General features: G+C 37.3%; 1 protein-coding gene across 1 annotated transcript in view; it reads right to left on the reverse strand.

Moving 5' to 3' along the window:
* Positions 1 to 12,398, reverse strand: part of LOC115213155 (TELO2-interacting protein 1 homolog) — a 37,692-nt gene that overhangs the window by 25,034 nt on the left and 260 nt on the right. Inside the window, exons 2-8 of the mRNA XM_029782090.2 lie at positions 8,745 to 8,939; positions 7,344 to 7,486; positions 6,739 to 6,814; positions 5,180 to 5,331; positions 4,728 to 4,846; positions 4,287 to 4,380; positions 3,247 to 3,427 (exon numbers count right to left, since the gene is read on the reverse strand). Of these exons, the coding sequence (XP_029637950.1) occupies positions 3,247 to 3,427; positions 4,287 to 4,380; positions 4,728 to 4,846; positions 5,180 to 5,331; positions 6,739 to 6,814; positions 7,344 to 7,486; positions 8,745 to 8,939 (960 nt within the window). The remainder of the gene's footprint in view (positions 1 to 3,246; positions 3,428 to 4,286; positions 4,381 to 4,727; positions 4,847 to 5,179; positions 5,332 to 6,738; positions 6,815 to 7,343; positions 7,487 to 8,744; positions 8,940 to 12,398) is intronic.

Here is a 12,398-nt window from a genome sequence, read left to right on the forward strand (position 1 = left end):
CCGATGGATGTGTAATGTCAGTGTACTTACTCGACAGAGCGTTAGTACCTTGAGAGAAATGTTGTACCTAAGAAGCATCAGTTGTTGTGTGCAAGAGAGACGATTGCGCTGGTATGGTCATGTGGCGAGAATGGATGAAGATAGGTGTGTGAGAAAGTGCCAATCCCTAGCAGTTGAGGGAACCCGTGGAAGAGGTAGACCCAGGAAAACCTGGGACGAAGTGGTGAAGCACGACCTTCGGACGTTAGGTCTCACCATGGAAATGACTAGAGACCGAGACCTATGGAAGTATGCTGTGCGTGAGAAGACCCGGCAAGACTAGTGAAGCCATAATCCATGGCCCCTACCTGGGACGTAGTCAGTCCACCTGTGCATACCTTCCTTCTTGTGACACTTGTGAAGACCTGTTGAGGCAAGTGAGAATCGAATCGAATCGAATCAAATCAAATCAAGACCTGTTGAGGCAAGTGAGAATCGAATCGAATCGAATCAAATCAAATCAAATCGAACCAAATCAAAATAGATGAACATCAATGGAATTTGTATCCTTGTGGTACCAGTGCCGGTGGCACATAAGAAAACCATCCGAACGTGATCGTAGCCAGTACCGCAACGACTGGCCTCCGTGCTGAGGGCACGTAACAAACACCATCCGAGCGTGGCCGTCCGCCAGCCCCGTCTGGCACCTGTGTCGGTGACACATAAGAAAACACCATCCGAGCGTGGCCGTCAGCCAGCCTCGTCTGGCACCTGTGTCGGTGGCACATAAAAAACACCATCCGAGCGTGGCCGTCTGCCAGCCTCGTCTGGCACCTGTGTCGGTGGCACATAAAATCACCCACTACACTCTCGGAGTGGTTGGCGTTAGGAAGGGCATCCAGCTGTAGAAACACTGCCAGATCTGACTGGCCTGGTGCAGCCTTCGGGCTTGCCAGACCCCAGTTGAACCGTCCAACCCATGCTAGCATGGAAAGCGGACGTTAAACGATGATGATGATGATGATATGATGGGCTTCTTTTCAGTTTCCATCTACCAAATCCACTCACAAGGCTTTGGTCAGCCTGAGGCTATAATAGAAGACACTTGCCCAAGGTGCCACGCAGTGAGACTGAACCCGGAATCATGTGGTTGGTAATCAAGCTACTTACCACACAGCCAAGGAAACATTTTTGCAACATCTGTTGACTAGAAAGCAAAAACTGGAAGTTTACATATTGATCTTTTTGACAACATCGAGTCAACTGCAAATACCTATTTTGACAACCCCAAACTAAGGGTGCGACCTATCCGCAAGTATATACAGTAAATGTATTGAATATTTACATCACTAAATGTCTGTTATTGCTTTACAATTTAACATTTCCTAACACTTCCTAATGCCAATCACTTTACAAAGTGTACTAGGTATTTTGCTTTTTATGGCACTAGCACCAGTGAAGTTGCTGTACAGCTCACAAAATGAAGATACCCTTCAACTGAGTGAAGCTACAGTAGAGAGGAGGTGGCTTTATGCGTGGAGATGAGGGGTTAAAATATGAAAGAAAAGGCCAGAACAGGACAGATTTGTTGCTGTAGAGAAGCTACACATTTATTCACTTTATAGAAGAATGAGGCGGAAGCAACAAGGGTGGAGATGAAAAGAGAAATGAAATAGTAGTAACAAGGTGTTGTAGTTGACCTAGGTATAAGAAAGTGAACAGGAGTGCAAAAAGAACAGGGTGTGTGGATAGGTAGAGGTTGCAAGAGTGTGAGATGGTTAGAATTTGAAATGGGTGAGAGATGGTGAATATAGTGAATGAGGAACAAAGATTGAAGGGTGGTAATACATATGAGTTGGGGATAAGGTAAGGAAGAGTTAATGATGACTGACAATACAGAAAAGGGTGAAGAGTATTAGAATAATAATACAATGGAGAGGGAAAGGATGAGAGAAAGGGAGATGATGTGTAGGTGGATAAGTTACAAGAGTGTAAAGAGAGAGAGGGTGAGAGAAGAATAGAGAATTTTATAGCACAGAAAGGTGATCAATATAAAATGGGAGTAGAGAAAGACAATATTAAGAATGAAAGATGAATGTCAAGTGAGATATTTCCTGGTCGTGAGAAAGAACTCTGGCATCAAAGATAAAGAAATATGCTGTTCTCTCATTTAATTACATCAGCAGAATACTGCACTTAGACAGGTAATAGAGGGGCCAGTGATAGAGAGATGATGGTGGTGGTGAAGGTCTGGGAGTAAATTGGGCAAGGGGCCATAGAGCTTCCAGAATCTCAGTTTTGCAAAGATGAGCAGGTTTTCTTGAACATTTCACCAGGTATCCCATTGCCATCTCCTCTGTGAGACTCAAAGTCACAAGATCAGCCTTCACTACTTCATGCGTGCATGTGTGAGTGCATACATAGGTGAGCACACACACGTGCATAAATGGATAACTGTATAGGCATTTAAATGTGTACATGTATAGGTGCGTATGTATGTGTGATTGTAAATGAATATATGCATATGTGTGTAAATGGATATTTGTGCATGTCTGTAAACAGCATGTAATGCATGAAAGAATGCATGTGCAGATGTGTAAACGGATGTGTGTGTATCATCGTCATCGTTTAACGTCCCTTTTCCATGCTAGCATGGGTTGGACGGTTCGACCAGGGTCTTGGAAGCCAGGAGGCTGCACCAGGCTCCAGTCTGATCTGGCAGTGTTCCAACAGCTGGATGCCCTTCCTAATGCCAACCACTATATATATATATATATATATATATATATATATATATTGTGTACATGTGTAGGAGTGTAAAATGATACAATTATATGTGGCTGTCTAAATGAGTGCAAGTGTGTGTCAATTAACTTGTTAGCATTTAAGCTGTGCAAATCTGGCCCAAATATTCTACCTGTTTTATGTTCAAACTAGCCAGATCTGGCCTGTCACACCTACCCTACAATGTAATTCTAAAAATAAACAATCACATTGTTGAAATCTTAAAGGTGTAAGATAATGCATGGTTAATTCAAAACGATGTAAATAAGCAAACATTACACTTGACAGTAATCTGACTGCTTAAGAGTTAAGCATAATTGCATATAAACAATGTATATATTGCATGTATGTGTATGTGCACACAAGTGTATGTGAATATATATGTACATGCATGTAAAAATGTAAATTAAACACATAAGAGTACAGAAAAAAATAGCATCTAAAAAAAAATGGAAAAAAAAGACATCCAGAATATTAAGTTACCTTGTACAGTTGTTGAGTATGGCGTGAGCCCACTCCACTAAACTGAGTCGTACTCCTGAATGATAGTGCTGTCGAATACTCCCAACTTGCTTAACTATTATGAGGAGTTTCTCAGCTGTCTTTTCAATCCATTTTTGATCTCTGTTGACAATTAGATTACGAAGTTTTTCATTCTCAACATCTGAAATTTTAGTAAAAATATATGGAAAAAAAAAACCCTATAAAAATCTTTATACATGTTTGAGTATACAAACAGGAGAAAAAGTAAACAACACATGTTGTAAAAGTCTTGTTTCCTTAATTATTTAAATATTCAAGAAAGGAAGTTCCTTCTCATTCATTTTCATTGTGAATTGGATCAATTCTTGAAAGCTATTAATTAATGGAAACTTGTAAGATCTTCTTTATTTCTATTACAAACAATGAAACAGTCATCCAAGAATCCTTTCTAGTTATCTTTTGAGTGGGATTGAACAGGCCAATTACAAATAATGTTGGATCAGACATGGATTTTTCTTCTAGAAATCTCATCACTAGTGTTGCAAAAGTGTGTCTGACATTTGTACCCATTGACATCACTTTTATTTGAAGGTGATATTGGTAATCAGAAAAGTGGCTGTTGGGTGACCTCTTGAGAAATCTAGATGCTATAAGCATCATCTTTTTAATGGCAGTATCCCAGTATAGTCACAGCCTCCAGCTGAAACCAAAGAAGAATTTTAAAAATATGAGCTAATGGTTCTTGTTTTCATTTATGAAGCAGAACTCTTAAGTTTCTCCTTCACAATGGATCAACTTCAAAGGGTGAGTCTAGGTAAAAAAAAAAACATTATTCAATGCTTTCCTTCCATCACCTAGTGACACACTAGTAGATACATACACATATACACATGCGCACATGTATGAGAGAGAAAGACAGACAAAGCAAGATAGAAAAAAGGAGAGTAAAAGGATGAGACAGAAATACAGAAAGATGGTTGTTACAGAAAGCTTAGATAAACTCATAAAAGTAAAAATTATAAGATTAAGCACATACTCACCAGTGTTTAGATGATGTATGTCTTTCTGACTCTCCTCAATTAACTTGTCTGTCATTATTAGCAGCACAATCTTCCTTAAGGTGTCAATAGCTGTCTAGAGAAACATATACTCTATTATTGTGTCATTAGTTTAAATCATTGGACTACAGTCATGCTGAACGCTACTATAACATTATTAGTTATATGGTGTCTGGAGTACAATTAAATGAAAGACAAATAGTTACTTTCTGAAATATTATATTATCATTAAACTGAAAGTTCATCACTGATGACATTTCAATTAATATTTTTCTTTAAATAAGGACATTTTAATAAAGGTCAGCTTCAATGGGTTGACATTAATCATCCTAATACCAAACTAACTTCCACTGTCTTTGTCTCAAAAGTTAACATTACACATGATAAAAACCACAGTGGATTAGAAATTAAACAACATCTTACTTTAATTACTTGGTGGCCCTGGATGTGGTCCCCAGTGATAACTGAACTTAAAACAATTGAGATCCTAGGTAAGAAGGAGGAAAACATGTTTCCACACTTCACACGGATTTTTGTGTTACCTACAAAAAGCAAAACAGAAAACACTTGAAATAATAAGAGAGCCTTTATATGGTAGCGGAACCTACTAGAAACAGAAACTAAATCTCCTTCAAATTACATGCACTGTCTTTAAAAAGAGAAGGATACAACGATGTAGTTTTAGATAGATTTGGACTGTTTGAAAACAAACAGAACAATATCAAGATGATCATTGTTGTAATACCATTGCTCATAATTGTACTGGATCAGAGGTGACCTGGCACTAAACAACATTAAAAGTCATCATTTCTAATTACAATGTTTATCAATGCGAACACTTATAATGTAGAACCAAACTAAAGTTGATTTCTTACCATTATCATATAAACTCAAGGCAGCAAGGCAATCCATAGCTGACACCCGTAGTTTACGCATCTTCTCATGTTCAATGAGAGACAGCAATGATGAGACTGTGTGTCCCAGAAGTGTGATGTTCTTCACAATGTAGAGATGAGTGAGGACATTGCTGCAATGACAGAAGCTACAGATATTAACAGATAACAGATGAAATATGTAATGTTCTTCACAACACAGAAAGAAGTTTGAATAGAGCTGTAATTACAAGCTGCAGATATTAACAAATAACAGATGGAGTATGCTTGGGGAAATAAAGCATGTAGGCTGCTTAGATAGATCCCTTTCTTACGTTGAGTATAAAGAGGTTCCTCAAGAAATCTAAAAAAGATAGCATTACCATTGTTGATAGTGCTTGTGCTGTTGTGTAACCCCTAGTCGTTCCCAACCCAGCAGACCCACTTCACACAGATAGTGGGTCAAACAGTTCAAAGTGATTCACACATACACTGTTCTAGATATACTTTCACAGTACATTATCATATATAGTGCAATAGTATAGCAGTTTTGATATGGTGCACCTATTCCAAGCAAGTTCTGGTGATGGCTAGTGGAGTTTAGGCAAGATGAACTTTTGTCATATCATGCTATTTCTCTGATATTACCATTGGTGGTATACATCTCTGTACAATGTTTTGGACAACATCATTGAGGTTGCTGGTATTTTTGTGGGGATGTGCCTGTGTTTGATACATTTGTCTAGATTGAGTGGGAATGATAATTAAAAGTGGTATTGTAGATGTACCTATGATGGTTGGAGCTTGCTGCAGTAACATGTCCAAATGACCATTAAGTATTTTTATTTCATTATGCAAATTGTCTGCAATTTGTGATGATTCAAAAAGCACTGTTTTGGGCATTCATTGTAGTTTATACAGAGAAATTAGGACTCCAGGTAGGACTGGCATAATCAGCAATAAATCTAATGTATTGTTCATACACCATTGTTGATTCTACTTTCTGTGAGTTTCATTTTGATTTGTTTCTACAGCATATCAAAATGTATAGTGTAGTCTTCAACTAGACAGAGGTATGGCATATCGAGAATTACAAATCATTTGACCAGCTAACTATAGATTCATTCAATCAAGGTTAACTAAGGGCTATTATTTAGGTGTAGGGAAAGTCTAACAACCCTCTCTCAACTCAATCTTTGGAAGTTGTCCAGTGAAAATCCACAATGGATTGAAATGTTTAAGATGCAGAATGTGTAAACCAAAGTTCACAAGTTCAAATAATGATACTAAAGCTGCTACATGTTTTTATATAAGGCACTTTATCCACCTTGAAATACCTGGTTGGCCAGAGGTAGATTAATGATTAGCTTAATGAGTGATGGTACCTGTTGTACAACTAGGTAAGTGTATTGTCTAAGGAGACAACACAACAACTGTTGCAGGACTTGGTGGTACATATTATATAACAAGGGAGACTGAGGTAAGTAGAGCGTTTTGTCTAAGATGACCAATATTTCAACATCTGAACACCACACACTCATAGTAGAAAGAGTGATATTTACTCATAATTTGAATTCTTCAATAAGATAGACAGGACATCAACAATGGCCAACTTTAGTTCTTCACTTAAAGTACTGACTGAAATGTAAAAAAAAAAAATGGTGTAGTGAAAAAAAGAGAGTGAAAAAAGACAAGGGATAAAAGTAAAGATAATGGGAAGAGAGAGAGACAGAAGGAAACTAACAGATGAGAGGAAAGAGATTTAAAGAAAGAGTAAATGAAAAAAAAAAGGAGAAAGTCAATAAAAAATGAGGAGAAAAAGAAAAAAACACACAAGTGAAAGAAGGTAAAGTAGAGAGGGGAAACAGATAATATAAATTTTGCAGAGGTAATTAATTATAATACCACAGTGGGAGATACTACCCTCAGTGCTTTGGTAACACCTTTCATAAATACAACCAATTAGCTTTCCAATCTTCTCTGAGATCAATAAAATAAACATAAGACAAAGTAAGGAGATCAATATAATCAAGTAAAATCCTTCTGAGGGTAGTCTCCCAACAAGACTGCAGTCCAATGATTGAAACCAGTGAAAGAATGAATATCTTGATACATGCACTGACAGTAATTCAGTTTATGTGTAAATAGTAAAGAGGACTTTACTCACTTTTATTATTAGATTCTTCTGGGGACCCTAGTAGCACAGTGTATGTGACGAACAGGTCTTTGAATGTGTCCCACTTTTCAATAGTGGCAGCAGACAATACATCAGCAGTACATTGGGCAAGGAGGGTTAGAAACGTGTCTTTTCTAAAAATAGAATTAATTAAAAATGTAGAATAATTTAACGATTTAACATAAATTCAAAATTTATCAGTACATCCAGAGTAATAACTTTCACTGCTACATTTAACATGAATTATAAAATCTAGTTTCACTACTACTTCAGCATTGAGTAATTTGTAAAGTGGAAGGGCACTGCTCTAACAAAAGCAAAAAAGACACCATCCTACTCATGCAAGTGGATATAAACAGCAATATATGTGTGTTTACTTGCTGAGGCTGGAGGAAGGAGTAGTGGCCATGGCCTTGGCAAACCTCCCAAAATCAGTGATAAAAAACGTCGCCCTTTTCAAGCTTATCCAGACTAATGGGCCGGTTTCCCGGTTTCTGTGGCATATGTGTTCACTCCAGCTGGACGGGACACCAGTCCATTGCAGCGTTACTCAAGAAACAGGAAGAGAGAGTGGGAGAAAGTCGTGGCAAACGAGTACAACAGGAGTTGCCACCGCTCCCTGCTGGAGCCTCGTGGAGCTTTTAGGTGTTTTCACTCAATAAACACACACAATGCGCAGTCTGGGAATCGAAACTGTGATCCTCCGACTGCGAGTCTGCTGCCCTAACCACTGGGCCATTGCGCCTCCCCAAAATCAGTGAGCTTAATGTAAATTATGTTTAAACTGTTGAAGGGAGAAGGCTCCAGTGCATTATGATAAACAACCAGCCACATTTCCTTCCCTCCTAAGTTACTTTACTTGTCTTGATAAAAACCCCTTTTAATAAATAACTAACATCCTATTAACAAATACTACTTCAGGTTACTCCCTCCATCCTACCCTAGATATATACTCAGGAAAGACATGGTTTCTCTACCATAGTGAAGACAACCCACCTAGGAAGAAGTATGCTTCAAATAAATTACTCTAGCATGAGATCTGTATTAAAGGGGCCCTTCTGTACAGTCAAGTGATCTAACACTGGTGCCATAATAAATACACCCAAATAACGCTGATAGAGGTTCATGATAGCAATAGCATTTAGTTGGAAAAGTCCAACCAACTTATCATGCATTGATGACAAAGATGGTGATGGAGGTGATGAAAGTGGCAATGATGATAGTGATGATGACAACAACGGTGATTACAATGATGTTGACAATGGCTATAACACTGATGACTGTGATGAAGATGATAGTAACAGTAATGATGATTGGTGATGATGATTGATGGTAGTAATGATGATGATGTTGCAAAAACAAAATTTTTTTTAAATAGAAAGATTAAATTACTTGCAAGCGTTCTGCTTCAAGATCAAACGAAGAGGAAACAATACATATTCATAAAGTTCTCCTAGAATCTCTCTGTCAACAGCCTTCAGTTGGTTCTTTAATAATTCCAGCTTTTGGACAGTTGGTTCCTTCACCAAGCCTACACAGAGGGGTTGAAGGTTCTGGAAGGCCAAACCCCTTTGGAGTTTCTCATCTCTGTATTTAAAATAAATAAAAGAAAACATATAATCCATACTATTATTATGTTATTGTTGTTCCTCAACCCAGGTCAGCCCTGATCAAGAGACCTTATGATCAAAAGAATTCCAACCATGACCATCCTGTCATTTTGCCAGACAGTGTACTCCAGACTACATTATCCAATGTGTTCATTTCTAAATTGATAGAGTAACTTTGTGAGAAATTTCTAGTAGGATGAGCAAAAGATATGTCTTAGTTGTTATATAAGGTGGTAAGATGGCAGAACTGTTAGCACACTGGACACAATTCTTAGTATTATTTCGTCCATGTTTATGTTTTGAGTTCAAATTCTGCCAAGGTTGACTTTGCCTTTTGTCCTTTCAGCATCGATCAAATGAGTACCAGTTGAACACTGGGGTTGATGTAATCAACTGACCCCACTACCCAAAATTTGTTGTGCCTATAGCAGAAAGGATTATTATTATTATTATTATAGAAGCAACAGAGTAGTTGAATCAGTAAAGTGGTGAACCAGTGGCGTGCTGGAATAGAATAGTGAACTATCGCATGCAGTATTTAGTTCTCTCCCTTTATGGTTCTTAATATTACACAAAGTGTTGACTTAGTCTTTCATTCTTCAAAGTACCAGTCAATTTAGATATTTGCCTTATACCATTGCTGGAAATTATCATTATTATAAGAGACTATTCAAATGGAAATATAAAATATAGCAACATACAATTATATCGTAAACAAGACAAGCATGCTGTCTGTAAGCATTTCTAACTTAGGTACAAGGTCACACTGTGTTCCAACAGGCACAGTTAAATATAAGGTAGATTTGAAATCAGACCTTATGTATAATAGTTATCTGCACAGTAAGTGCACTATTGTTTAGATCCACCCCTACTACTAGCACTGATTGAGCAGCCCAATAATAATATAATAATAATAATAATAATAATAATAATAATAATAATAATTGTGTACAGTGCTCAGGTGCACTACAACTCATCTACAGTGTATATATAATCAGATGTAGTTTCGGCGGATTTTGGAAAGATCAAATATATACCAGTTGTGACTATCTTATCTTGTTAATACCTAAGTCATTATTGTCTTTTTCACTTTTTTTTAAAAAACTATAGTGGGCTGTTATTTGAAGGCAATTTGACTGCTACTTCTGAAAGGTCAAATGATGATATCCTTCACTGGCTCATTGTTGTTTTTGTTGTAGTGTAACCCCAAATCAACCCTGATCCAGCAGACTTATACTTAAAGATATTTCAATTGTGATCATCCCATCTTATTTTACAGGCATTGAGTATTGAGGAAAGTGTTCTCAAATGAAACACCTCTTTTTCTTTAAAGATGGTAGGGTAAAATCTGAGAGATTAGGTTGATTTTTCTAGCAGCTTGAGTGGCTGTCTGTCATTTGTTAAGATGAGAAAGTCAAGTGAAAGACTATAGGCTGCTCTACAGTATTTAAGTTTCATCTCTCAATATACTGTGTTCAAGCCACAGCTATTCCACCTTCTGGGATTGATAAAATAAGTACCAGTAATACACTGCTATTAAAAGAATTGACAATACGTCCTACCACTCATACAAAATTGCACTAGTGTATGCAGTATTTTCAGTAGGTCCTCACTTAAAAGTTTTGTTGTTGATGAGGAATAAAATAAATCCAAATAAAGTATATGATAATCATATAAATGTAGAATGTGGTTCGAAAGTGTTCAGTATGAGTTGCAAGCCCAGGGTTATTTATTTGGCAAGCTTTTGGCTGGAGTTGATGAAAATGTTTCGATTTACTTATCATTTAAAAAACATATAAACGAATGCAGACATATATAATACTCTTTTACTTGTTTCAGTCATGTGACTGTAGCCATGCTGGAGCACCACCTTTAGTCGATCAAATCGACCCCAGGACTTATTCTTTGTAAGCCTAGTACTTATTTTATCGGCGTCTTTTTGCCGAACCGCTAAGTTAAGGGGACTTATACACACCAGCATCGGTTGTCAAGCAATGTTCGGGGGGGGGGGGGGCAAACACAGACACACACACATATATACGACGGGCTTCTTTTAGTTTCCGTCTACCAAATCCACTCACAAGGCTTTGGTCGGCCCGAGGCTATAGTAGAAGACACTTACCCAAGGTGCCACGCAGTGGGCCTGAACCCGGAACCATGTGGTTCGTAAGCAAGCTACTTACCACACAGCCACTCCTGCACCTATGTTGTTAATTTAAGATACTAATTATTTCATTTCTTTAATTCCATGATGGTCTATGTTTACTTCGTAGCAGTGTAGGAATTACTTTAAGGTATGATAACACTTACACTATAAAATAAGCTATGACAAGTAAAGGAAACTAAAATACACATCTAAAGCAGGTTACATTTCAGTCGTGGGTAATTTGCGGTTCGCGGGATTTTTCTAACAAAAAATTACCTTCAAATTTTTAGTAGTGCGGCCCGCAAGATGATAAACTGTCTCATTGCGACCATCTTCTCGAAAAAAGTTGCCTGTACCTGCTCAGTTTCATCTTTATCACATGAAATACTCCTAAGTCACTCTATGAGCTCAAAAGATTGCTTTCCAGTATTCGCCTACAAAGTTGCCTATTTGTTGTCTTTTCAGACATGGTATTAAATGAAATTAATCTGAGGAACACACAAATTTCAATGATTCATAAAAGAACTCTGTTTTATTGTTATTTAGAAGTTCGGTAATGTTTTGTGACTAGGAATATACCGTAATAACTTAACATTGGTTGATACCACTAAACACGTGTTAAAATTCATTACACTTTATATCGTTTCACTTGATGTTACACTTTCCAAGAACCTATTAATAATGTTTAGTAACAACCTGCTATATTGACGAATCTGTGTTCAGAGATTAAATTCTCGTTTTACTACTACCAATTCATTTACGTCTTTATTCCCTGAAGAAAAGCATGAACGTTACAACATTCTGTATCCTCTTTATCTTTTTTCCGTCTAAAAAATTTAGTTAATTTCATTTTCATTATATCGGAGCAGTTTGTGTTTAGCCTGACAGTACTGACGTCTATTCAAGTGTCCCAGGCACGATCAGTCTTTTATTCAGATGGTGTATCTTCCGATAGCTTAATTTGGCAATCCTTCAATTTAATGTATCCTTTCTATTTTTTCATGACGTGACGATAGGGTTTAATTCGAGGGTGCTTTAGCTGCTATTTCTAGTAGGTCGAACGACGTATAGAACTTCCGACGATTTTTCGTTAGTCCTGAGGGAGTATATCGAACTTCCTTCAAGTTACTTCACAGTTAACCAATAATGCAATTCTAATTGAAGACTTTTTTTGTTTTATTATTTAAAAGAAAACCCCTTTAAAACCTAACCAAGGTATCTTGTCAAATTACAACTATTCAAGAAGCAGAAAGCGAAAGAAAATAATACTCGTTACTTCACAAGTTATAG

The sequence above is a fragment of the Octopus sinensis genome, linkage group LG6 (assembly GCF_006345805.1).
Source record: "Octopus sinensis linkage group LG6, ASM634580v1, whole genome shotgun sequence".
Taxonomy (NCBI): Eukaryota; Metazoa; Mollusca; class Cephalopoda; order Octopoda; family Octopodidae; genus Octopus; species Octopus sinensis.